Here is a 27,792-nt window from a genome sequence, read left to right as displayed (position 1 = left end):
AAATAAATATCAAATCAAACACATTGTCCAACTTCAAAAAAATATGTTCGATTGCAAAAAAATTTAAAGAGCTTGCCTTTCGAATCTCATCACGTTGATTGATTGGTGTTCAGAAATTGGAATGCATTTCCCAGGATCCTGTTCTAAAGAAGCAATATCAAACTCTTTAGGTTCAACTACTTGAGATCCGAGTTCAAAAAGTTCCTCATGAATTGAAGTATCAACATTATATGCAGAATGTATATCCTTGTTATCATTACCACTTTTTTGGAAGAATGAATAAATAGTTTTTCCTCTCTTTTGCCAGTCTATTATCATCATGTGACATGATATCCTAACAAGAAATACTAGACACCAAAAATCGTATATGCTAATTAATAATTCAAGTTACAAAAATAAAACATATATCAATAATCTCCAAAAAATTTCACCCAAACCCTAAATCATAAAAACTTAACAACAAAAATTAAAAATGGAAATTGAATATATATAAATTTAAAAAAATTAAAAAAATTAATTAAAAAAAAAAAAGGAACCTTACCAAGATTGAAGAACCCACTGAAGATAGATTAATGCAATTTTTTGGAGGAGGAGAGCTATTTCCTTTAAGTTCTCAAGATTCAAATATGGCGTTTTGGGTGGCTAGAAGAAATCTTTTGATGTTTTCTCTCTATGGGTGTAGCCCAATATCAATACCATTAGAATAGCTCAAGTTGATAGAGCCTAAGCTTGAGTTCTGCTTCTAATCAAATTTATATAGGTTTGGATTGATGTTTATTATTTCCTATATACTTCAGGAGTTTGACTTATTTTAAATAGAGAACTGAGCTACTATTTACTTTATTTAGATTGGACTATTATTAGTTTATTATATTTATTTGGTGCAGTAGGCTAATATTTATTGAAGTATGAATAAACTTACAAAATTTAAATCATATTTAATATTTAGAAATCTTTCCCTAGGCTGGGCTCCAGCCTAGGCATAAATCCGCCCTTGTATTTACCAATATATATATATATATATATATATGAGATCATGTATTCGATTTTCCCTTCACTAATATTGTTTATATTAAATAAATAAAAAATCATGATTGAAATTTGTTTCAAATTCAAATCTCTGCTGATATATAATTAGATGTGAACAAAAGCTGGTGCATAAATGAATTAGATAGTATATGGTTTCTGAACCCATTGAGAATTTCGCTATTTCGATTTTGCCTTATACCTTGGCCTAATCTGCCTCTTTCCATAATCTGATGACTGTTACACGTCTCTTTCTGGAACGGGTTGTTGTTACACGTCTCTCTCCCTAGCATTACTACCGGCATTGGCACCAGTCCTCTGCTGCGTACACTTGGATTGGATATTAACTCATGCAAGTCCATCATCTGAATACTTAATCTTATGGCATCTCAATATCATAGGCTCATAGCATTTTATAAATGATGAATGTTTGACACCCCAAAAATTTGGCCTAATTATATTCAAACTTTAATTTAAAAATAAAAAACAAAAAACAAAAAAACCCCTACATTAGAGAGAAAAAAAGTTAATTAATTAGAAATATGATATGTCATGAATCTAGAATATGGGAGTGAGACCTATTAAGCATGAGTGACCTACACGGAAAAAGAGGAAGAACTCTAATTCGCATATTCTAGGAGTTACTTACTTCGTGCCAAATCTATTTAGATTAGGAGAAGGAATTCAAAGTCAAAACTGCTAACAATAAGGGGGATCAACTTCTTCATTAATTTCCTCTTACTCATGTTTACTTACTAAAAATATGAAGGAAGTCATGAATCGGAAACTCAACAAGTAATCATTTACAAACTTCATATCTCCACACTAAATCTAAGTACACTCTATGAGAAATCTAAGGTATTCATTCCTAGAAAAATCAAATTATATATAGGGCTCAAACCGTTGGGATTGGTGAAATGGAATATTTGGAGTTCGAAAAGTACCTACATTGAAGAATGCAAATTGTGACAACATGATGTTTACATCAAACAGGCAGGATCGATATACAACAATAAAAATAAAAAGTTACAAAAAAAATTAAACAAAACCAAATTTCTCACCCCCCACCTTGTTCCCTTTTTGTCCAAACCTTCATAATATTCCACACTGCATGATACTTCTAGTATAATTAAGCCTTATTTGGGGGGTCGGTGTGTAATTAGGCCTAATCAAAGAGTATGAGTTAAATAAAACCGTTCAAACCTATGCATATGAGGGTGGCAAATCAAACATATATAAGACGTTACAATTTCAAAATTTTAAAAAGTCAGGTGACTTTATAAACGACAAGCCCCACCCATACGCACAGAAGAAAATTCTGGCGCACAAACTCTCTGCGGTTTCGCCGACCTCACAATCCCCGCCTCCCTTCGTCTCTGCAAAACCCTAAGTTTCTTCTCAGCTTTCTCGCCTCTTTCCTCCTTTTCAGCTTTTACCTTTTTTCCTCCACTCACTGACTCGCGTCGTCTTCTTCGTCAATTAAAGGTACCTTATGCGCACTCACGCACGCTCATGCGTATATATACACACATAGATATAGATATGAGCTTTTAAATTTTGTATTGTTCTTGATGATTGCCAGAGATGAAATTTTTTTTAGGTTAATTGTACTTTGATCACTTGGAGCTTTGAATTTCTTTGTTAATTGATTAATTTCAATCTTTTTATGTATCAATTTCTTTAATTTTTCTGCTGATGTTGATTGGATAAATTGTAATAATTTAACAATTACACGCAGTTTATTTATTTGTTGTATATTAATTTTTTTTGGTGTTTGATTGATTGATCACGTGCATATGATGTATAAATTTTGACTTTTTTTCCTTCTGTTTTAGCCATCTTTAATCTTTCTTACATTTTTTTTTTTGCGGACTTAATCTTTTTTCCATTATGGATACATGCGTGGAGAAACATGTATATATATTACTGTTGTCTTTAAATATAGTTCAAAAAAATTCGATGTTATTTTGGAAAGTCTAGAATAATTGGCCCCAATTATTTACGTATTTAGTACTAAATGTCATTTGTAATTTAGGTTTGATGGACTCGAACAATTTGGATGGTGGAGTGGATGCTAAAGGGATGGATGATCTGAAGGAGCCTCTGTTGAAGCCTTTGGATATTAATAACAAAGATAAAAGGATTAGAACAGTTAAGTTCAAAATAGGGGATATCGAGTGTGCATCTTGTGCAACTACCATTGAATCTGTGCTCGGAAAGCTTGACGGGGTCAAGAATGCAACAGTGTCGCCCATTCAAGGCCAAGCTGCAGTCAATTATATACCAGAGCTCATTACTGTGAGTGAAGTTTAAGGATTTCTCTAAGATATTATTTTTGTATCTGTCTTCAAAATATTATCTTCTTTTTTTTCTCTTTTTTAAATTCAAATCCACTTGTTAGACACGAGATCCTGACAAAAATGTTTCTACATTAAATTTTTTTAACTACTTCATTAGTATGTTTTATGGACATTTATATGATAAAGGATAACATGTGATGTATTCTGTGTTAGGCAAAAAAAATTAAGGAAGCCATAGAAGATGCAGGTTTCCCAGTTGATGAGTTTCCAGAACAAGATGTAGCAGTCACCCAGCTTAGGATAAAAGGAATGGCATGCACCAGCTGCTCGGAGTCTGTTGAATCTGCCCTTCGAATGATTGCTGGAGTGAAAAATGCAGTTGTTGGTCTAGCCCTTGAAGAAGCAAAGGTTCACTTTGATCCAAGCCTCACTGACACCAGTTGCATTATTCAAGCAATTGAAGATGCTGGCTTTGGGGCTGATCTCATTAGTTCTGGGAATGATGTAAACAAAGTTCATCTAAAACTTGAAGGAGTTAATTCTCCGGAGGATATGAGTATTGTCCAATCCTCCCTTGAATCAGTTGAAGGTGTAAATAATGTTGAAGTGGATTTCGCAGAAAAAAAGGTGACTATTGCCTACGATTCAAACCTCACAGGTCCAAGATCTCTTATACACTGTGTCGAAAAAGCCGGCCGTGACCTCAAATTGTACCAGGCAAGCTTGTATGTCCCTCCAAGACGAAGAGAAGCTGAGCAGAAACATGAGATTCAGATGTACAGGAACCAGTTTTTCCTGAGCTGCCTATTTTCAGTTCCTATATTCTTTTTCTCAATGGTTCTTCCTATGCTTCCTCCATATGGTAACTGGTTAGAATACAAGGTTCACAACACGCTTACTGTAGGGATGCTTTTAAGATGGATTCTTTGCACACCAGTGCAGTTCATTGTCGGCCGGAGGTATTTAATTACTGTATTTCTATTCTTGTTCTTGAGATGAGTTGTGTAGCAAAAACTTGTACATCCAGGCTTTTGAGGAATAAATATTGATTTTGGATTTCCTTGTCAGGTTTTATGTGGGATCGTATCATGCATTAAGACGTAGATCAGCTAATATGGATGTTCTTGTTGCACTGGGAACCAATGTTGCTTATTTTTACTCTGTCTATATAGCAATGAAAGCATTGGCTTTGGATAAATTTGAAGGGCAAGATTTCTTTGAAACTAGTTCTATGTTGATATCCTTTATACTCCTGGGGAAGTTCTTAGAAGTTATAGCTAAAGGGAAGACATCCGATGCTTTAGCGAAGCTGACTGACCTTGCTCCTGATACAGCTTATCTGTTGTCATTGGATGATGATGGAAATGTTATCTCCGAGATGGAAATTAGCACTCAACTTATTCAAAGAAATGATATACTCAAGATTGTTCCAGGGGCAAAAGTTCCTGCTGATGGGATTGTAGTTAGTGGTCAAAGCTATGTGAATGAGAGTATGATTACAGGAGAGGCACGGCCTATTGCTAAAAGACTCGGTGACAAGGTAGTAAACATTTATTTCTTACTTCTTTTTTTCTGCAGCATTTTAAAAAAAAAAAATGCTAAATTCCAAAATTTTCCATTTTCTTGAATAGGTTATTGGTGGCACCATCAATGAGAATGGATGCTTACAGGTGAAGGCAACTCACGTTGGTGCAGAGACTGCACTGTCCCAGATAGTTCAACTCGTTGAAGCAGCGCAGCTTGCCAGAGCACCTGTTCAGAAACTAGCTGACCAGATTTCGAAGTTTTTTGTTCCAACAGTAAGTTGATTTTTGTATTCCTCTAACTTACCATGTAATGTTAGTAATAAATTCTGCTTAGTACTTTTTTTAGCTAGATTAACCTGCTTCTAAGATTTTTAATTCCAATAGTTGAAGTTTTATGTGCATTTTTCCTATCATACTTTTACCAAAATAATAATAATAATAATAATAATAATAATAATTAAAACTGGAAATTGGATATTGAAGTATTCAAGGCACTTAGCTGCATCTGATTGTTAGCAGGAGACGCTTCTCTCTAAAATGAAGACTTGTCCTTGATTTAAAATATCAGGAGCATGTATTTAGGCAATGCTTTTGTTTTTTCTTTCTATTGGTTATTTTAAGGTCTTTCTTCATTTTTATTTCCCTTATCTGTCTTTTGCTTTCTTGGCTTTCTGTGGGCCAGTTTTTATTTTTTGTGCTCCCAATAACGTCTGAGTTCTTTTTTCTTTTTGGAACATTTTGTTTAAAGTTGAGTTTCTTGCTTGACAACCTAGCTAATGGTAGCCAGAGGCAAATAACTCCACGTGTTCTGACAATTTTTCGATTTCCGAATTAATTCTTTTGCCCTTTCCTATATCAGGTAGTCATTGCCGCATTTTTAACATGGCTGGGATGGTTCATCCTTGGAGAATTTGGTCTTTACCCAAAACATTGGATACCAAAAGGCATGGATAAATTTGAGCTGGCATTACAGTTTGGTATCTCGGTGCTAGTGGTTGCTTGCCCTTGTGCTTTGGGATTAGCAACCCCGACTGCAGTAATGGTTGCAACAGGGAAGGGTGCTTCACAAGGTGTTCTCATCAAGGGTGGAAATTCACTTGAAAAGGCTCATAAGGTAAGGCCACCTTTGCCTAGGAAACAACTTTCAGCTGTCTATTTAGAATCTGGGTGCAATTTGCATGCTATTTTTGCTAGTGTCTTTAGTTACTTCATTTAGAAATAAAAGGAGAATGGAAACCTGCTTGTTTTGGTATTAGGAAATGCAAGTGTGACAATTTTTACTTGAAAAATTGCAGTATTGTGACATTATCTCACAATAAGGTGAATTGCTGATCACAAACTATATGTCTTGAGGTTGCCAGTGTAGTTATTTTCTTGTTTCCTCCTTTATGAGGTTGTTTTCCTTTTATTGGTCATCAGGTCTCATGAAGTTCATATTATCACATATTTTACCAACATAGCTTATGTTGATGTTTGCAAATTGCAATTATGACAACTTTTGTACTTAAGAACAGTAAGATTCTCTGCCTCCCTTTTGTGAACTTGTAGGCTCTGAACCCAAAAAAAAAAATTACAATTTATGTCATTGGGTATGGAGGGATGCAAACAGAACCTAAGTCATGCACATCCATAGATTTCATATCATTTGACACATTTTAGGTAGACAATTAACTGGGCGCTCTTTTTGTTTTCTTTTTTCTTTTTCTAAAAATACATATGTGTGTGATCCTACAGGTGAAAACAGTTGTTTTTGATAAAACTGGGACACTGACAGTTGGGAAACCAGAAGTAGTCAGTGCTGTGCTCTTTTCCAATTACTCAATGGAGGAGTTCTGTGCTGTGGCGACTGCTGCAGAGGTTGGTGCTTATATTTCAAAATTTTACATGAAAATTTACTATCTTTACTTTAATTTGAAACTTTTGAGTGCTTTATGAGTTAAGCTACGCATGACATAATCCCTAATAACCGCTGATAGGTTTGTTTGTTTACCACCATTTTAATTTATGAATGATGAAAAACATTGCAATTATTGTCCTATCTTAATTTATTTTGACAATTATGCTAACACACCTCTTTTTGACAAATATTTAGGCAAATAGTGAACACCCAATAGCAAAATCCATTGTGGAGCATGCTAAGAGGCTGCTCATGAAGTTTGGATCAACTGAGCATGTGATGGAGGCTAAGGACTTTGAGGTACACACAGGAGCTGGGGTTCGTGGAAGAGTTGGTGACAAAATGGTTTTGGTTGGGAACAAGAGGCTCATGCGGGATTGTAATGTCCAGGTTCGTCCCGAGGTTGAGGAATATGTTTCGGAAAATGAAAAACTGGCTCGAACTTGTGTGCTGGTTGCCATTGATGGAAAGGTTGCTGGATCTTTTGCTGTAACTGATCCAGTGAAGCCAGAGGCTGTGCGAGTCATCTCTTATCTTCACTCAATGAGCATTTCAAGCATCATGGTTACTGGTGATAACTGGGCTACAGCAGCAGCTATTGCAAAGGAGGTTGGCATTGACAAGGTGTTTGCTGAGACAGATCCACTGGGAAAAGCTGATAGAATCAAAGAATTACAGGTAAGCTTATTTCAAGAAGTTTAAATATATGTAGTTGTATGAAGCCTTGTTAATACGCTTTTACTCCCTGACATGTAGGCAACTATACTAGACTAGAACAAGATTTTGCATGAGTGAGTGATACATTTACAGATGTTCATCCTAGTTCCGCTTCTAGAATATGGAATTTACTATACATTTTATCTGGAGGATGGTGGTGACATTTTGTGAGGCAAGCAAGCCTCAAATTCTGTCCAGTGTGTGCTTTTTCCATCTTCTCCAGCCTCTACCTCTGTCAATTTTTCCAACTCATTTTCCAGCTGAAAATTACAGAAGGCTTTTTGATCCAGTTGAGTTGTAAAAATGGTTGAGAACAAAACCATTGAGCACGGTTTGATCATTAGTTGACTTATTTCGAAACATCAGAGAGCTTTGAGTCACTAGTTGAATTTCTTATAAAGGTTTGATGAGTCTTGGATTTATTTGCCTTTTAATGAGACACTGTGTCTTGGATTACTATAACCCAGCTACACAAGCAATTTTATTCTGGTTTCAAATAATTTATCAGTGATATGTCGAGAGTAAACCAATTTCTTTAAGGAACATTTTAATTTTTAATCTTTATTACGTTTTTTCCCCTACCTAATATGTGAGTACAATCTGAGCAAGTATAGCCTTTTCTGACTTGTCAAATGAAAATTGGATGCAGTTGAAAGGACTGACAGTGGCAATGGTGGGAGATGGAATCAATGACTCTCCAGCTTTGGTTGCAGCAGATGTTGGGATGGCAATTGGTGCTGGTACCGACGTAGCTATCGAAGCAGCAGATATAGTTCTGATGAAGAGCAATTTGGAAGATGTAGTTACAGCCATACATCTCTCTAGAAAGACCATGTCTCGTATTCGTTTGAATTATGTCTGGGCCTTGGGCTACAATATCCTTGGCATGCCAATTGCTGCTGGAGTCTTGTTCCCTTTTACTGGAATTCGATTACCACCATGGCTTGCAGGTGCCTGTATGGCTGCTTCATCTCTAAGTGTGGTATGTTCTTCTCTCCTGTTGCAGTCTTATAAGAAGCCTTTGCATATCTCCGCCAAGTCTGCATGACAATCGACATTTGACTAGATTTCAACCTCTGGTTGTTGCGTCCCTTCTTCATTATTGCAGCAACGAATATGTACATGGAAATAGTTTACGTGCAATCGTGATTGAATAATATTTTAGAAGCCCTGTTTCTTCGACCAAGATTTTGCATATCATTTATGACTCTTGGTGCTCTGGAAAACTATTTCTCTGTAAAAATAATGCTACGGACACCAAAATTGTGCACTAAAATTGAGTCCCAAATGATGTGGCATACTCCACATCATCAATTTTATATATTTTTTTTTTATGAATCGTTAATTTTGCTTGGGTAAAAGACTATTTTAAAAAGTAGAGTTAATTAACCCTAATAAAAATAACCCCTTGCAGCAAAAAGAAAACAAGAAACCCTAATCACACAATCAATCTACCTAGACCTTCTTCCTGCACCATGGTACCACCATCTGTCTCACCGCCATCATTAAGATCTTACAAACAATCCCATTTTAGGGTTCGAAATAAATTGAAGAAATTAAAGAAAAAATATTGAAGATACAGGCTGCTCACCATGATGATGGCGATGAACAGTCTTGTACAAGACAATCAAAGCTAAACCATGATTGTTTCTTTCTCCCTCCCTCCACTCTAATATTAGTTTGTTTTGTAATTGAAGGTGAATTAAAAACACAAGCTTCTTTCATTCAAACTGAAAATTAAAGTGTCACATGTGCTCGCCAGTACTTGAAATTCATCCGGGGTAGAAGGAATCAGAGTAGAGGATGGAAGAGAGGGCTCTTGAATTGGTTTTTTCATTAGTTGACTTTTCGGTTTCATTCTTAATTCAATTATTTTTAAAGTTAATGATTTTATTTAATGAATACATGCTGGAAATTTGTTAAATGAAATTGATGATGTGGGAAGACTCAATTTTAGTGCACAAATTTGGTGTACTTAGCGTTATCCCGTACTGTGAAATTAAAAATCCATAACTTACTCTAGTTTTTATTCCGTTCAGGCCCAAATTATAGTTTGGGCAGATGTTTGTGCTTTCCCAAGCTGCTGCTGTCACTTGGCCATACACACCATCAAAGACTCAAGGCCCACCAATCTTCAAAGTAGATGCTGTAGACAGCTTCATACTTGGCCATACGGTGCGCCATTGATATAGAATGCGGAACGCACCCCTCAATTAACCTTATTTGGAGGACATATTGTGAGGCCACTACGACTTTTACTTGAACAATCCAAACAACGAACATGGTATTTTTAAAAAAAATACTAATATAATAATCATTTAATTAAATAGTTAAATAATTTCGCATTCGAGTTATTGAAATAGAATTTTAAAAAATACTAATATAATAACCATTTAATTGAATGGTTAAATGGTTTCGCATTCGAATCATTAAAATACAATGCAAAGTAAGTCTCCCAAACATTAAACGTTGATGAAATGTGTTCAACATAATTCTCTCAAATGGCTTAAATTACTGAAGCTTTATTAATTTTAAATTGCTATAAAAGAAAATAATAACATGAAATCAACATATTGGATTGGATTCTTCTTACAACAAAATCCGTATGTCGGTTTTTGAATTTAGAGATCCAATTCAATCTGCTAAAGTCATCAAAACCAATAAAAACTGAATTGGATTCGATCGGTTTGTTTGAGCGGATTGAATTTTTGAACACCCCATGTTCATGGTGTTTCCCATACATCTTATTGACAAGAGAATCCTGCAAGCCAACCTATAAACATCAAGCGTGGCACAAAGGACCATCTTCACACAACTGACTAGCAGCCCTCTATCTGTTGGATGTCTTGATTGTCAAATATGCTAACAATGTCAAACCCCAGGCCAACAGAACAGTTAGATGTTTACTTTTCTATTTGTATAAAAGCCAAAGCGCACACAGGATAGAAACACAAAGTTATTTCATTAATCAAGAAGTTACTGAACTTCTACATCTGCCCTTGAACAAAAAATATTATAGGGCAGTGAGACTGTTGCTCTTCATTGTTCAGTGAAATTTAATGGTTATATTGGGTTGAGGGACTTCACCAATTTGTGCTCATCTTTCTAACAAAAGGAACAAAATTATTCCAGTTTTCAGCCCTAAAAATCTTATCATTCATTCTGAAGTAAGTAAATGATCTTACAGCTTCGGCCTGTGAATGGTGACAGTTAGCATGTATTTGCCATAACCCAACCTGCAAGAGAAAAGCCAATGGGTGAATATGGGGGCAAAATGGGCAACCAAAGAAGGAGATAAACCCTAAATTCATTTTAAGCTAGCCAACTTAAATGATATCAGAAGTCATTCTTACTAGTTATTTGTTGCTATTCTAGGATTGTCAGACATTTCATCTCCTTTCAATCAAATACTCGTTCTCTTACAAGAGCAAACCCAATTGCAATATTAAATATATAATGTTCAATCCATATCTGTGTGCAATAGATGGTCAAATAGAAATATAAGGTAGCTGAAATTTGCTTTTTTCTCTTAAGCAAAGGATGAATCTACCCTGTCAAATCGTTCATTGGTATTTCTCCCGATCAAATGTATTATCCTTTTCTTTGAAGCAGTCCATATCTGGGGTCAAATAGAATCATGTTAGAGCAAAGTTGAATTGGATAAAAATCCAGTAAACATTTTATATAAGAAACCAATTGAATGATCTAGACGGCAGCAAACCACCACTACCACCACCTACTGGAGTAAAATGGACCAGGCCATGCCAACATAAAGTAAGATATACATAAACTATAGTGATGCTAAAACGGTATTGATGCAGTTCCAACCTTATTTTGTAGTAAATTGTATTCCAAATTTCAATAGTACAGAAAATAATTATTCGTTGATAAATTGTTATACGTTTTTTCTTTATTCTTCATTTCGCCAGAGAAATCAACCCAATTAATACTAAGATTTACCTTATAATAGATTATGCTAAAAGAAAACTACAAAAATCACCAATACCCAATATCCCTAATACTAAAAAAATCGCAAGGGCGCATGCCAAGCTCATGTTGGGCTTAGACCTGGCATTACTTGCCGTGCCAAGAAAAGCTGCATGGCCTAGCTAAATTGAAAACTTGAGAAATACAAACGAAAATGTCAAAACTGAAACAAGGACTTCAAACTAATTCCCAATAAGGCAACAAGCATAGAAGCAATGCATTATTAATCAACAGGCCAAATACCTGTTGGCGTAATCCTTCTGGGCTGCAAAGATAGGATGCTGGGTTATCAGTGTCCATCATTTCTAAGCAGCTGCAATAAGATATTTAGTATGTGAGCATGCTAGAATAGATACATTGGAAAAGATCATGTCTAAGGAAACCCTTTAGTCATCACGTTGGTACTATGAACAAAATTCTAGTAAGAACCTTAAAATTTAGAATCTTACGAAAAATGCAAAGCAGCTCCATGACGAGACAAAATTGAAGCAACAGGTTCATAACCATCCCTAAGAGCAGTGTTGTAGTATCCAGCTGTAAGTTCAGCAGGGTGTGCTGCTGTCTGATACCACCAAAATATACCACCAATTTTAGCCACCAATAGAATAGAAGTTTTCTTGTTTTCTTGATATTTCCTCAGAATTTTAGCTGCCTTTGCAAGAATATCATCTGCATGATGAAGCAGCCTACCACTATACCATTCCTACAACGAGTTAAGCCACTGTCAGATCTCTTAAGCTCCACATTATATTTCAATCAGTTTAATCATGTTATGCCAAGTATAACATGATAAGTAACCATAATACACTTTCCCATTTATACATCTAGAATTGTTCTTGATTTACTTACCAATACAATCCTATGATGATTTTCGTTTTCTGGAAGACAAGCATCAATGCTTTTTTTTCATTTTTAATCAAATTGCACATAATTTACTGCATTTTTCAGAGAAAACCTCATTCCCTTGTCATAAGATTCATACTGAATCCTTCAAAACTTAGCTACTTCCAAAATTATGTTGCAATAGAGTAATGTAACACTTGAGTTTCAAAAAGTCCACAAGAATAGCCCCCAGAAACAAATGGATTACAAAAAAGTTACACAAAAGATTGATACTGTAAATTGCAGACCCAAGGTGTTTGCATGCACCTACAAAAAGTCTTGCATTACTAAAAATAACACTAGCCCAATATCTCCTTTCATTGAAATGTGTGCATTTTATTCCATGCGGAAGTTCTGGAATGAAATGTGCATGAACAGCCAAAATAAATTAACATTTCTGTCATGCAATGTATACTAGGCTATGATTATGCATAAATTTGCTTTCAAAATAATAAAGCAGGCAACTTCCATCAGTTTCATACAAGGAAAAAACACCCATAATCAGAAAGAAAGCTTTCCTCTCCCTCTTCAAAGAAAGGAACTCCAGATGGGAGACTGTTGTAACCGCCAGCATTCTGTGGTCCCCTATCTCCCCACTGAGGCTTTCCTTCCTTGCATGCAGCCATCTTTAGGTCGTCCATCCTAAAAGGAAGCAAGTTTGAAAATAGGGAAAATTCAACATCAACCAAATTTCCATCACAAGATGAAAGAGTCTTAACCTACATGTACTTGTCATAGCACTGGAATTCACCAATTCCAGGAAAGTTCCATCTACCATCGCCAAAAGGATGTGCAGGATACCTGTGAGCAAGGTTGTATAAGAAACTATTGCACTGGATTCATACTTGTGGTTCTAGTGTGACTGTAACATACCGAAGTTCACCAGAAGGACCAAGACCAACACTAATTTCTTCTATCACACCTCCAATAAATGATTCAAATTTCTTAACAAAACTCAACATGAAATCTTCATAACATTGGACGGCAGTCCGGCCGCAGAACAGAGGCACGTGGTCAACCCCTAGTGTAAGATAATCATCATTGGACAATCCATTTTGGTCATGATAATATATGTGCTTATTGTGATCGCCAATCTGGGAGGAAAAAAAGAGCATCAGCTTCTCTATCTAAATTCAGGATCCAACCTGCTTGCTTACTGCATACATCAAAGCTGAAATCATGTATGCCAATGGGGAACACAGACCATAGCATATTAGCAAGGATCCTGAAGAAAAGTCAATATCATGCATAGCCATCCATATGGGTTATGTTTCTTATGCTTGTAAGGGTACTGATACAGGGGAACATGTGGATTCTACCAGTCTAATAACTTCAACAATTTAACGAAAACTCCAAGGTCCAACAGTCAAATGGGATTTGCGAATAGCAAAGAAAACAAACCTCTATGATCCAAAGCGGAAGACTTACACCACCTTTTTTGCTAGAAGAAGAGTTCATGTTTGAGTGAAAAGACAAGGCAACATGCAACTTCAACTCTGACTTAGAAACCAGTTTGAAAAGCTCTTCATATAGAGACCAATCATATGCAAGAGGAGAGGAACGCTCCACGATTCCCCACCAAACTTCAACTGCAATTCCATGGACACCAGCCAACTTGAGTGCTCTTAGAGCTACAGTTAAGGCCTTGATTCTGAAACAACAGTGAATCGATGGACATATAAAGCGTTTCTGTGTCACCGGTAAAACTTGAAAGGGAAAAAAACAGTAAATAAATAAACTTCAAAATGTTTTCAAAGGCACATTTAAGCCTAAAATAGTTAGCTTGAATAGTTAGCTGCAAGCTGTTTAAAAAGAGTAGAACAATATATTCCAGTGTGTATATGCATCATACCCTCATCAATTCCTCTCATAAACTTTCGTATTGAGTATTGACAGTGTATTCAGCTACAAGGAAAGTAATAAAACTTACTTCCTAATCTTCGGACGCCCCGAACCATCAATGCAGAATGCATCAACAGGCATCATCACATATATGGGAACTCTCTGATGTCTTGATGATGGCAATATGGTGGACCTCGAATTCTCTCGTGCATCCATGCTACAATACAATACATAGATTCTCTAATTAATGCACAATTGTAATATCACATACGCATAGGTATGTACATACACATACATACATCTCTAGATTCTCTATCAATCCAATTTCAACTTTCAAAAGCAAGAAACAAGCTCAGCTCAGAAATTTCTTGTCGAAACCAATTATATAAGTTTTCCCTTTTACATTACTTCATTTTAAATTTAATCAGCAACCAAACTGAGCCTAGCCAAGTATTCAGTTTACCACGCAAGTCTAAAAAATTTCTCTTTTTTTTCTTCCTTCTTTTCCCGAGTTTTCCCGTGAACCAAACAAACCATGCCACTGACGAATCAATAAATTCAACAAAAAAATAAACTATAATTGTGTGAGCAAACCTGAGAATGCTATTTCCGGCGACAGATGGGCACCGAGTAATGAGGCCGTTTCTAAAGAGAGGAACTGTCGAAACGTTTCGTAGATGGTTTCGGAGATTGGGCTTCTCGTCGAAAGTCAGTTCTCTGAAGCAGAAGCTCCTCCTCGCTGTGCATTTGCATACAACTCGCCCATTGTCCGCCATTGCCATCGATCACAGAGACTGACTGAGAGTGCTGAGACTGAGACTGAACAATTCTGTTCTTCCAAATAATTTGCAACTGAAAATTTTAATCAAATTTTTCTCTGTTTATTTTTTCTGGTATTTTGATCGGAAGTGGTCTTTGTGGGTCCTTCTGGCCCCCTTTTATGGCCCCAAATTTAATAGACTTTGTTAGATTTTTCATTTATCTTTTCCCTTTTCAGCTGCGATGAGCATTGAGTTGAGACTGGGTGGTCAAAATTTAAGAAAAACTATTTTTACAATTTTTTTTAATGCTAATATTGTTTAGATTTTCTTTTTTTTTTTCATAGAATACACGTCAATGAAGAAATCACCTATCTGCAGGACTCACTAGTCTAGTAATTTGGAATAATTGCTCTCTTAAGCAGGGATGGACCTGCAGTGTGTACAAACTAGGCTGTGTTTTTCTTTTGTTATTGTTAGTATAAAACACATATACTAAATAAGTTGCAATATGAGTTGTTAGTTGTCAACTAATGTTAATTTTAAGCATATATAATCAATTGTTGATGACATTGTTGGTGTAAAGTCGGACTCTTTAAATAAATAAAATAAAAATGATATGTCCTTAAATTAAATTTATATAATATTATGATTAATTTCATAAGTCTCCCTATAAAGTTTAGCCGAACTTAAAATCTAGCCCACCCCATTTTAAAATCATGGGTCCTTCCATGCTCTCAGGTAAGGTTTTGGGTTCAAGTCCTAGCATTCATATTGTGTGTGGGTTTTAGTTTAGTGTATTATCGCTTCACTCAATAGAAAAGGTCTATATATATATGTATAATCAGAGTTAAAGCAGATGTCCAGAGATAAAGCAAAGTTACTCAAAGTTAAAGCAGTTGCCCAGAGTTAAAGCAGTTGCCCAGAGTTAAAGCAAAGATGCTTAGAGTTAAAGCACATGCCCAGAGTTAAAGCAAATGCACAGAGTTAAGGCAAAGATGCCCAGAGTTAAAGCACAAGTTAATTTCAAAAGTTATTTTGTCTTCTTCCTGATGCCATGTCTTTAAATAGAAGCCCCAAGTCATTTGTAATCCTCAGACTTTTCCTCATAGGCTTTTTCTTTGTAATTTTCTTCAGTTATCAAAGTTCTTAAGCAAGAGTGCGAATGATCAGTAGAAGTATGAGTGTCCTACGTGGCATTGCTTTATGTAAGTTTTATCTTCATGTTTTCAAAGTTTTATTAAGTCAATAAAATTATGAAGTTAATTTTATGATCCTATTTTCGTTCCTAAACATTATTTTAAATAATTAATTACATTTTCATTCATGCAATTTGTGAGATAAGAATTTTATGTATTTATGCTCTAGTTAAATTCTATTTTGACTTATTCCAATTCTGTTTTACTTCTCTTGGTCTTATATATATATATATATATATATATACCAAAACAAGGGGACAATTTTTTGTGGACAACTGATGGCCCTGCAGGGATCTCAACTGCAAAGGGGTCATAACTGGAAATTAAGGTGGATTGATAACTGGGGCGAATTTGGCCAACTGTTGATCCTAAAGAGGAAAATCTATTTGCAACTGAGATTGGAGTGGCAACTGATAATGGGGGGTGACCCGGATAAGGAACTATTTGCTTGGGCGACTCTGGCTTAGGTTGACTCATGGAGGAAGGAAGGACTCTGAACGACTGGGATGACTGGGTTGACTTGGGTGACTTGGGCAACTTGGGTTGACTGGCTACTGCTTTTTGTTTGTCTTTCTTGGGAGCCATTGTGCATCCTGCAAGAATTCTCGAGTGAGAAAATCAGGAACAGAATTCTCACTGCCTTTCAAATATTCAATTTCAAAATCAAATATACTTAAAATACTTTGCCATCGTGCAAAAATCTGTTTAGATGCAATGTTTTGAACATCTTTTTCTAAAACATGTTTTGCAGACTTACAATCAACTCGGATTAAAAACTTTTGATTAAGCAAATCATCTTGAAATTTACTAATGCATAATACAATAGCTAATATTTCTTTTTTAATAGTACTGTAATTATGCTGCGACTGAGTCCAGGTTCCAGAATGGAATCGAACAATTTGTTCTGGAGAACTAGGACTGACTTTTTGCTTAAGAATGCCACCATAACCTATGTCAGAGGCATCAGTTTCAACTATTTTGAATGAATCAACTGAAGGAATACCAAGACAGGGAAGTGTCTTGACATGGGACTTAATCTGTTTAACAACTTCAGTATGAGTAGACGACCAAGGAGGAGGATTACTCTGCAACCTATCAAATAGGGGCTTACACTGTTTTCTCAGATTCTGATAGAAGTCAGAGATATAATTTAGGGATCCTAAAAACCTCTGAAGTTGACTCTTATCAAGAATTTGATCAGGGAACTTATCAGCAAACTGGATGACTCGATCAATTGGGGAGATTTGCGACTGACAAATATTGAAACCAAGAAAACGAATATTGGTTTGAAACAACTTGATCTTTTTGGCAGAAACAACTAAACCATTTTGTTTGACAACTTGAAGGAACTTATTCAAATGTTTCCAATGTTGTTCTATTGACTCAGAAAAGATCAGAACATCATCAATATAAACAATCGAAAACTGACTGTAAGGATTGAATATATCATTCATGATATTCTGGAATTCACTAGGAGCATTTTTCAATCCAAAGGGCATTACATTCCATTCGTAATGACCAAAGGGAGTGACGAATGCAGTCTTATATCTATCTGACTCATCTATTTGGATTTGCCAGAAACCACTTTTCATATCAAACTTAGAATAGACAACTGCTTTTTCTAATCGATTAATGAGATCTCTTTTATTAGGTATAGGATACCTAATCCATTCTAGGACCGCATTAAGGGGCTTATAATTGATGACTAATCTGGGAACTCCTCTTTCTAGTTCAGCATTTTTCTGGACATAAAAAGCGGGACACGACCAGGGGGACTTACTCTTACGAATTATTTTCTTTTGGAGTAACTCCTCAATTTCTTTTTTACAGAACTCCATCATTTCTTGACTCATTTGTATTGGCCTGGCTTTAGTGGGGATATTTTTCTCACTAAAGGTTTTGATGTAAGGAAGACGGACAACATGCTGTTTCCTATACCAAAAGGCTGTGGGCAACTCAGAACAAATTTCTTCTTTTAATCTTTGTTCAAATTTTTGAATTTGCAACTGTAAGGACTGACTGGCAAGCTGTTGTTCAACTCTTTTGAACTTAATTTCTTCTTTAAGAAATTTCAACTGGTTAGTTTTCTGGACAACCTGAAGGGACCTAGAGACAGACCGTTTCTGTAAGGCTTTCAGATTATGCAACTCTGGTTTAGAAAGAAAACTAAACTTAACTTTCTCGCCTAACTGGGTAGAGATAACACCATCGTATTCTACCTGGAAGGGATAAAGTAGGCTTATGAAAGGTAATCCTAAGATAACCTCATCAGTAATATTTCTAATTAAGACAAACGAAGTTTTAAAACAAACTTTGTTTTGGCAAATATGGGCTTTAGGCAACTCATAATTCAACTGGAGAGATTTTCCTGAAGCAGTGCTTAGGGTTTCTCTAGACTTCTGGTAATACTTAGTAGGAATTAGACCTTCCTGAATACAGTTAAGGTCGGCTCCTGAATCAAATAAGGCAACTGTAGTAAATTCAAAATCTTTGACAACTATTGTAACTTTCGAATACCATTTTCGGAAATTGACTTGTTTGATTAGGTTGACAATTGGGGTTTCTTCGTCAGAACCAGCAGGGCTGTCTGACTGGCTACTGGGCTCTAAAGGCATTTTGCCTTTTTGAAGACTTGTTAAGTCTTGCCTGATTGTATTATTTTCAACTTGCAACTGGTTACTAATCTGTCTTAACTCGACTAATTCTTGTTTGACTATTTTGACTTCTAACTGGAGGTCTTGTAAGGTAACTTCTTTCTTTTTCTGGGCGAACTTTTCTATAGTAGTGGCTAAACTGACCGGCTGCGGTTTAGGACTACTAGAGCTTTCTTGACTGATGACTTTTCGCAATTTTTTCAAATAATCGGATTTTAACTCAGGGTTTTCTACTCGGCTTATTAAGTCGATTAACAACTCTTCTTGTTCTTCCTGTTTAGTAAGAACAAAAACAGACTTGATTCTATTACAACACTTATCTGTGCAACCAAACTGAATATCAGGGGAACTAGGTTGGGAATCTGAAACTTGTTCAGAATCATAACCAGAACTGGCAACTAAGGTTTCAGGGCTACTAGTTTCAGAGTCTCGCAACTCTAAAACTTGAATCAACTTCTCTTTTTCAGCTTCTGAGATCTGCAACTGCTTAATGGCATCTTTGACTTTACACTCAGAGGCGTAATGACCAAATTTTTGACATTTAAAACATTTAACTTTGGACTTATCAGTTTTGGGTCGACTCTTCTGGGCTTTTCTTGGGGCTTTAGACCAATTTTTTCTTTTAAAACTTTTTCTTTTCTTATAAAACTCATTGTCACTTTTAACTGCAAAATGTTTTCTTTTGGAGGAAAACCGGCGTTTCCTAAGGTGACTTGGCTTAGACTTGTTTCTTCTAGAGGGCGGCAAACTACTGAGACCAAACTGTTCACAGAAGTTTCCTAACTCATACTTGGCTGATTTCCTATCGGACTGTATTTGCTTTCCGATTTTGTAATCAACACACATTTTCATACCGACTTGATTAATTGTACTTATAATATTACCATAAGTTAAACTATCCCAATCAATATGTCCTAATTCATTACTGAGGGTAGTTCTGATCTTATGGGCAAACAGGTTTGGCAAACCATTGACAAATTTCTCTTTCCAGAATGGCTGATTACTATCGTCTCTAAGCATTACCCTAGAGATGAAAACATCCTTATACCATCTGAAATCGGACAACTTTGGGCATCTAAGATTACTCAACTGATCATGGATCCTAGCAGTTTGATTACTAGGGGTTCCTATGAAGTGATCGATTATGGTGTAAAACAGGGTGTTGACACCGTCTTCTATACCTTGACCTATTCGTTCGTCAAAGATAGGGTGACCATCATCATTAAGTTTTACAGCAAAGGTTATTCGGCTTTTAGACTCAGGACTCAGGTGTTTATCCCACCAACTTCTGAGAGTACCAGTGAAACCAGTGACTAACAGAGGGACAATTTCAGACTGTCTGAAACTGTGATTGGTGATATAACTATTGGCAACCATAGACATATGTTGTAACTTATTGAGGATCTCTTGCTCAGAGAGACCATCAATGTTCCATTCATACAATTTGTCGGAAGAAACAGAGAACTGGGTCTGCAGGTTTCTTTCTTCAAATTGAATGTCAGGAGGTGTTGGCCTGGGATACCAATTTTTGGTCAGGCTACTGGGACTAACAAACTTTTCTAATTTCTTAACTTTGGGTTCAACTTGGATTTCTAAAGTTTGAAAGGCTTTTTCAATTTTAGAAATATTGCTTACTTCTGACGACTCAGACTCAGAGGTGTTTTCTACTGCAAAGGCATCTAGTGTTTTGAGACCAGATTTCTCAGTTTTTTCAAATTTGGCAGGGGTCAACTGGGCTAACATGTCTTCTATTTTCTTCATTGTTGGGGTGATCTTAAGGGTCGGGCTAGACCTAAGATCCTGGAACTGGACAATTGGTTTTTCAATTTTCTTTTTAGACTCTACGTCTGTAGAACCTAACTTATCAATTTTAGTTTCTATTGTATCCAGCTGTTTTCCTATTACGATTAAACTCTGGTTGGTATAATTATTTTGCTCAAGAATTCTTCTATTACTGTCACTACTTTCAAATGTTTTGAAAGGAGTAGCAGGAATAAGAGTATCTTTATGCTCAATAATTATGGTTTCTATTGGAGGATGACTAGACTCAACGACAGACTTATCTGCCATTTTCCATTTTTGCTGAGTTAAAGTTTTTAACTCATCATTTGACATATAGCGGCTTTCAACAAAATCAAGGTAGAAAATTTCAACTTGGGCTGACCGCATGTAATCTTTCCATTCACTAAAGATTTCTAGGCGGCGTTGGGCTTCTGGATAGGCTTGGTGGTAACTATCCCGTCTAGACTGGTTCTCAGGGGCTTTGAGATGACTGTTTAGACGTGACCAATCAATTCTGAATTTTCTATTAAGGGTTCTCAACTGGTTAACAACTGTGGCATAGTTATCAACTATAAAGTCAGACTGGGTAGGTGACTCAGGGGATTCTGACTTTTCATCAACTGGAGCCTTGCCGTAGCAGGGCTGGGTTACCTGAGAGGATCTTCTCAGGGACTCAAGCTTCAAGTCTATCATGGTTTTTTCTAACTCTAGGTCTCGTTCTAGAGTTGAGGATGAGGTAGTAAAGGAGTGCCTAGCTGGGGCATGCCTTTGTGACTGACCTGGGGTTGGTAACTGATGTAACTGGACATTAGACTTATGTAGAGGCTGGCTATCGAACCTAATCTTAACCGTGCCATCTAGGTACTGCTGGATGTAGTCTAAATTGTTTAGACTACGTTGAATCGGAGCTGGTTGGCTCTCGGTAACTAAGGTCCAATCTGTTGGAAGGGCAACTTCTGACCATTTAATGGTCTGGGGAACTTGAATATGGGCGTCTGAGGTGTGACTCTGGATCAGGACTGTCTGATCCTTTGGGCTTTTGTTTAAGGCCTGGAAGTTTATATTGGTTCCTGTGACCTTATAGTAAATTCTGTAAACTAATGCTAAAGGTTGGGTTCCTGGGAGGACATTATAACCTTCAGTCTTAATATTGAGGGTTAAGGTTCTCAATATATGAGGATCACTAAGGCTTACAGTAAAGTCTGGGTAACAATCAAAATGAACTGGACCGTTACACAAACTAGACTCAATGACTCCTAGGGTACTGTCACTGAACGCGGTGAACCGGGCATCGCGTAAACAGAGCAGTATGGAGGCTTTTAATCCTAACCTGGTTAGGGGCTTAACGGCAACTTGAACAAGACCAATATGCAGGAAATTGTTTCCATCAGTCTTGTGCTTTTTGATTGACTCAAGATTAAGCAACTGGCAAGTTTCGTGTTCTTTACTAAGAGCGTAAACTTGTTCAACTGTTTTGACATGTGTGGTGCTATTAAAACTGGAAGGCAACCAATGTTTCTTATAAATTTTTTGACTCGGGACTTTAGGGATATTCCAATCTCTAAAATCTAATTGTTCTTTGCAACTAGAATCATATTCAAATTGTTCTTCATTAACTATCTCAGGGAGTCGACTTATACTGGTCTTAGAACTGCTTGACTTACAGGAACTCGACCTAAGAAAACGACTCATGGCTACTCAAGTATTTGATTCAAACGGACTGAGGAAGAAGATAAACAGGGACTTCCCGGACTCACTCCTTAGACTCTAAGAAACCTACTAACTCCACTCAATTTTCTGTCTCCTGCCCAGCACAAACGCCCTACCCTCGGGACTTACAGATCTAGCAAAAAGGACTCACGGGTCAGACCTTAGAGTGAAATTAACAGACAACTCAAAGAATAAAAAGGAAGGAAAGGAAGAAGATGAAAACCTTCTACTCAGATGCTTAAACCAGCCACTTGGGCGGGAATGAGTAGCAGACTTAGACAAAGACCGTAACTCTTACGGCTCTGATACCAAAACAAGGGGACACACAGAGAGATAGTGAGAAAGAAGATGAATATGATAATGCAGCAACTTAGCTCAACTTTCAGACTAATGCATATGCAGAAAATAATGCATATATGAAATTAGTCAAAATAGAATAATTTAAAATAGCAACTTTTATTATACTCACAAAGGTGCAACTGCAAACTTCAACACACTTAGACTATGTACAAGCGTGATTTCTCCAAAGGTGTTTCAGAGAGAATCTTTAAAACTGAAAAATAAATTGTAGTTGGTAAAACTAGTTCCCAACCAGTTCTATCTACAACTGAGGCCGAAGCCTGAATTTAAAGACAACTTTCAACTATGGTTTACAAAAGGCAACTATGGTTGGACAGCTGTAGAGGCACGGGTGTTCAACCTGATTCAACTTTTAGCAACTGTAGAGGTAACTTTGACTCCTGCAGATGCTTTCGGCTACTTTTGGTGGATTGTCAAAAAGCGAACAGTGCTTTGTCTGCTGCTTTTCGGTGATCTGACTAAAGTAAAAGCAGAGATGCTTTGTCTGCTGCTTTCACGTGATTTGGCATCTTCTTTTGACAGAGTGACCTGTCGGCAACTACTTTTGGCAACTTCTTTTGACGAGGCTTGCTTGTCGGCAACTGAGGCAATTATGGAGAGGATTCCCCTATATCGTAGGCATCGTAGGGGTCCTGGCTGTCATCAAACCATGACTTTGTCTTGGCAGGACTCTGCATGGGCTGGCAACTAGACGATGGAGGAGAATCATTGTCCTCATCATCATCCATCTGAGAAGCCTGGATGATCAGCTGGCGTGCAATTTCCTGAAGCTCAGCTTTAGACTTTCCTTCGATTGATAAGGATGATCTGACTGAGCCTGTAGGAGATACAGGGTGAGCAACTGGCTCCCGGGGGAGGTCACTGTAAACGTACTTGGCAATTCTGTCAACTTCAAACTTGTCCCACCATTTGACTGAGAATTGGCGGGCAAATACACGGGTGTCCTTGGTGATGGCATAGGACCATTTAAGGATCCAAGGTACCTTGTATCTGGCAATAAACAGCAACTGTTTGGGAAAGAATAAATCAACTAGGGAAAACTTGGCTCTTTTTGTATAATGGCGGATCAACTCAAGAACTGATACTGGAAGAATTTCGTCAACTGGACCGTATTTTTCCCACCAGTGAAGAAACCAGTAGGGGAATGGGCTTTCAAACTTATTATCAAAATTAATAAACCAGGAATGACTAAAATCTTCAGATTGGTGAAGAAAGATAGTGTACCAGGCTTCAATATAATCCGAATAATTATATTGTAATTTTGACTTAAGCATTTTCAATTCATAGGGATGGCTACTGAAAGATTGTTGACTGACAATTTGATGAATGTAAAGAGAATGATAAAGAATGGTTTCAGGATGATCCCGATCCTTTATCGGCTTAATTTCAACTGATTGTGTCTCAAGCAGTATATCTCTATAATACTTGAGGGACTTATAAGGACTCTGGGGCATATAATGAAATCCAGGAGGGAAATAGTGTTTGGCAATTTCAACTGGATTTGCATGGATATCATATACGGACTCAATGACAAATATATATATATATATATATATATACAGAGAGCTTCCATTGAGGGATCCCTCAAATAAGAGGGACACCCCTTGTAGGCCCCACTCCGGATTGTATTTCACTAATCCAAACCGTCTATTTTGTAGATACTCATTCAAAGATCATCCCTACAAAAAATCACTTGAATCCGATATCATTTGACCATTCAATTAAGTTATTGAAATTTTAGCATTTTCTTGAAGTACCGTGTTCATTGATTTTGTAAGACACAATTGGATGTCGAAACGGTTTCCGATTTGTCTAATTTTTTGTTAGGATGATCTATGAATGAAGACCTAAAAAATAGATGGTTTGGATCATTGGGAAAAAAATTGTAGGATACCCTAAAGGGCGTCCCTCAAATAATTTTATTTGAAGAATCCTTCAATAGAAGGGGACTGTATATATATATATATATATATCAATCATCTACCTGATTGTGCGAATGGGATGGATGAAATGAAGTGCATGACAAGGTACGTACATGGCATGGCATCACATCTCAAAACTACACATCTATTAATAATATTTTTTTAGAATATTCCTTGCCTCATTTCCTCGAATGATGCAAATCATAATTTGACACATGTATAAAAATAATTTATAAGAAACACTAAAAGAAAAACTTCTACATACATATCAAAGTGTTATTGACAAAAGTATAAGAGTTCCTACTTATATTTACATAGGAAGGAGGAAAGTATTTCCTATTTTTTAAGCAAAAAATACAATTTATCATTAAATTTACCACATCAATTTTCTTGTTGCAGGCAGTGTACCACTGGTTTCCTTATGGTGTATCCATTTATCAAGAGGAAAAGAGAATGATTCTGGGATTTTTTTTGTTCTTTCATAATTTGCTCTTGAAAATTATTGTTCTTTCATAAGAGGAAAGTGGACTGAAATATTTCAATTGAATAGGCTATTATGAAGTTTGGTGGACTAAATGCAGTGATAAACTTTTGCATGATGAACAGAAAGGGGAAAGTGGGAAAGGTGTTTGAGAGGCAGAGGAGGGAGTTGGAAAATGAGAGGGAAAGGAACTTCCAGTTAGAGATGGAATTGGAATTCCTTAGGAGATCTTAGTTTGTAGGCATTGCAATTGCATTTACAGTGAATTTCCAGGCATTGTCTCAAGATAAAAATAGAATGTCAAGCGAGTTAGAAGATAAAGCTGGAAGAAAAGAAAGCACATTCTTTTGCAAATTGGTATCGTCCATCAGTTCATTTCATTCCTATTAATCTGAAACAAAAGAATGCACATTCTTATGCATTCGAAGGTTGTATGGAGCCACATCCCGTTGACCAGCAAACCGGTGATGGTAGCCGTGGCTAGCATGTCCACGGGTGGTCTGAAACAGCATACACCTAAGAGGCCAAAAATTACCAGAACGAAACACTCCAAGCAAAGGTTCATTTTCCCCATCTAGAGAGGATAAGCAAGCCAACAACTGTCAAACATGGCACAGCCACTATAGAGACCACAAGCGCAAATGCATAGACCAGACTGGGAAGAGTTGAAATATTTTTGGATCTTTTTTAAACCTTTGTCAATCAGGAGTGCCAGTGCAGCTGCTCCAGCTACTCTAAATGACCTCGTGACGTTATTTCCTGTCCACATCAAGATAACAATCTCCGGAAGGCAAGAAGGAAAACATAATAGCAAAAGCATATCCTTCTTTCAGAGATGCTAAAGACAACTTCTTTGTTTCTTAGAGGATTATGAAAAGTGTAAGACTTGATATTTGATATCACTTTTCTTCTCCCCCAACTTCTTGGTAACAACAACAAAATCACTACAACTCACTCCCTCATCGGAGACGAAGACATAGGTAAACCTAATTTCGCAGGTATTTTTCCGCCCATGAGAGTCTGAACTTGAGATATTTGGCTCCTCCTCAAAACCTTTGAGATGTGTTCTTGCAACTAAGCACTTATACCAAAAGCACACCTTCTGGTGTAAAAATAAAGTCACCTAGCCAATACCATCCCAATGATATCCATACAAGAGTGCATCAAATGATATTGGCTGCAGGGTTGTTCCCTGTACTTTTCTCATAGCCGAGAAATGCACAAGGACAAAAAAGGATTGTAACCCCTCAACATTGGATAGAAGCTCCCCAGCTTCCAACCCAAGCTTTGCAAGTTTTGAAATCATTTCAGCCGAATTTGCCTGACCAATTTTATATTTTGAAGAACAAAATCCAATTTCATCCACAGACCACAGTCAGATCAGATCTCTCTCACCCAGTTAATAGAATTAAAGATTGCCCATCAAACAAACATTATTATAATCAATTTGGACCATTTTCACTTCTGGGGCCTCAATTCATACTTGGTTTTATTCCAACCATAATCCACAAATTGCTATTCACACCCAGAATTTTAATCACCACACCTTCCTAGCAGCATTTCTATTTTTCCTTCTTTGTTACTTCTTATTACGAGGGACAGAATAAAATATAAAATATGATAATAAACGAATATTTATAATTCAACAACAGAAAATGATACAAAAGTCCAGTAATCCGTCGAGGCAGAAGAGAAAGAAAAAAAAATTCTTAATAAATAAATAAAATATAAATAATATGGAAGAACAGAAAATAGAAGTATAGATGATTTAGAGAGCCAAAGCAACCCAAATGGACAGCCCACTCAAAACCCCATACTTCAAACTCGAACTCGAAGAATCATCACTAGATGGACCCTGCGCAGACTCCGGCGACAGGCTCGACGGAGCGGGAATTGGTGGGCTACCGCTTGATGGGAACACTCCCGGCGACCCTGCCGGTGTTGCAGAACTCGAAGGAATACCTGCTGGTTCCGAGGGGGTCGCGGCAATCTCCGGAGCCTCTGCAACTGGCGAAACCCCGACCGGACTTTTCGCCGGAGCAGTCACCGGAGCGTTGGCCGGAGAGGCGACGGTGGGCGGAGGAGTCGGCGGAGATTGAACCGGGGGAGACACACTTTTCGATGGGCTCTTCGCGGGAGAAACCGGTGTCGGAGGAGTTGCAGGAGAGACGGCGGGTGTCGCCGCTGGAGGAGTTTGTTGGGTTGGCGGAGAAACTGTCGGAGCGGTTTTTGGGGCAGGCGAAGGCGGGGACTGAGTCGGAGGGTTAGGAGGGGATGACGGAGAAGTTGACGGAGAAGTGGCGGGAGTAGTGGCAGGAGGAGAAGCCTTAGAGGGTTGCGGTGGTGGTGTTTGTTGTGGCTGTGGTGACGGCGGCTTTGGCGTGGTTGTGGAGGGCTTGGGAGAAGGAGCAGGCGCATTGTCTGCTTGTATCAGATTGAAATGTGAGACAGAGAAGAGAAGAAGAGAGAGTAGAACAAGTTTATGCATCTTGGGAAATCTTGTAAAAAATCTAACAACAAATCTGAGACTGTAGTTGTTGTTGTGGGTTGAAAGTGTTATGGTTCTGAGAGATTGAGGAAGAAGGAGATGAATTTATAAGGGAGAGAGGAGGGTGTTTGTTTGGTTTTTCGAAACAAATTAAAACGTTGTGAGTGAGCGAGGGAGTGTTTTTAGAGATTGGTTAGAGGACAAATGAGAAAATGTGACCGTTGGGGTGGAGGGCGCGTTGTTACTGGCTATAATGGGGTA

General features: G+C 37.2%; 3 protein-coding genes across 6 annotated transcripts; 1 reads left to right on the top strand and 2 right to left on the bottom strand.

Annotated features, from left to right (window-relative positions):
- Positions 1,827–8,804, top strand: LOC18778394 (probable copper-transporting ATPase HMA5). 2 transcript variants are annotated; one of them, XM_007214489.2, is made up of 9 exons: positions 1,827–2,511; positions 3,062–3,324; positions 3,540–4,285; positions 4,395–4,866; positions 4,958–5,125; positions 5,712–5,966; positions 6,587–6,709; positions 6,945–7,427; positions 8,116–8,738. In XM_007214489.2, exons 2-9 carry the CDS (start codon positions 3,067–3,069, stop codon positions 8,512–8,514), a joined length of 2,904 nt encoding a protein of 967 aa, XP_007214551.1. In that variant the 5' UTR covers positions 1,827–2,511; positions 3,062–3,066; the 3' UTR covers positions 8,515–8,738. The 2 variants fall into 2 exon arrangements, with proteins under 2 accessions (XP_007214551.1, XP_020417592.1); XM_020562003.1 differs by lacking the exon at positions 1,827–2,511 and adding an exon at positions 2,602–2,626 and having other exon boundaries at positions 8,116–8,804.
- LOC18779817 (inactive beta-amylase 4, chloroplastic) lies at positions 9,909–15,093 on the bottom strand. 3 transcript variants are annotated; one of them, XM_020563079.1, is made up of 11 exons: positions 14,772–15,093; positions 14,266–14,394; positions 13,737–13,986; positions 13,209–13,429; positions 13,059–13,136; positions 12,818–12,977; positions 11,903–12,156; positions 11,697–11,766; positions 11,017–11,085; positions 10,652–10,702; positions 9,909–10,227 (listed from the first exon to the last, which is right to left on the bottom strand). In XM_020563079.1, exons 1-11 carry the CDS (start codon positions 14,957–14,959, stop codon positions 10,006–10,008), a joined length of 1,692 nt encoding a protein of 563 aa, XP_020418668.1. In that variant the 5' UTR covers positions 14,960–15,093; the 3' UTR covers positions 9,909–10,005. The 3 variants fall into 3 exon arrangements, with proteins under 3 accessions (XP_020418668.1, XP_020418669.1, XP_007211597.2); XM_020563080.1 differs by lacking the exon at positions 9,909–10,227 and adding an exon at positions 10,305–10,328 and having other exon boundaries at positions 14,772–15,091; XM_007211535.2 differs by lacking the exon at positions 9,909–10,227 and having other exon boundaries at positions 10,410–10,702; positions 14,772–15,090.
- LOC18780215 (vegetative cell wall protein gp1) lies at positions 26,812–27,531 on the bottom strand. The gene has a single exon (XM_007214324.2). It carries the CDS (start codon positions 27,529–27,531, stop codon positions 26,812–26,814), a length of 720 nt encoding a protein of 239 aa, XP_007214386.1.

This window comes from Prunus persica, chromosome G4, assembly GCF_000346465.2.
Source record: "Prunus persica cultivar Lovell chromosome G4, Prunus_persica_NCBIv2, whole genome shotgun sequence".
Classification (NCBI taxonomy): domain Eukaryota; kingdom Viridiplantae; phylum Streptophyta; class Magnoliopsida; order Rosales; family Rosaceae; genus Prunus; species Prunus persica.
This window is presented reverse-complemented; position numbering and strand designations above follow the sequence as displayed.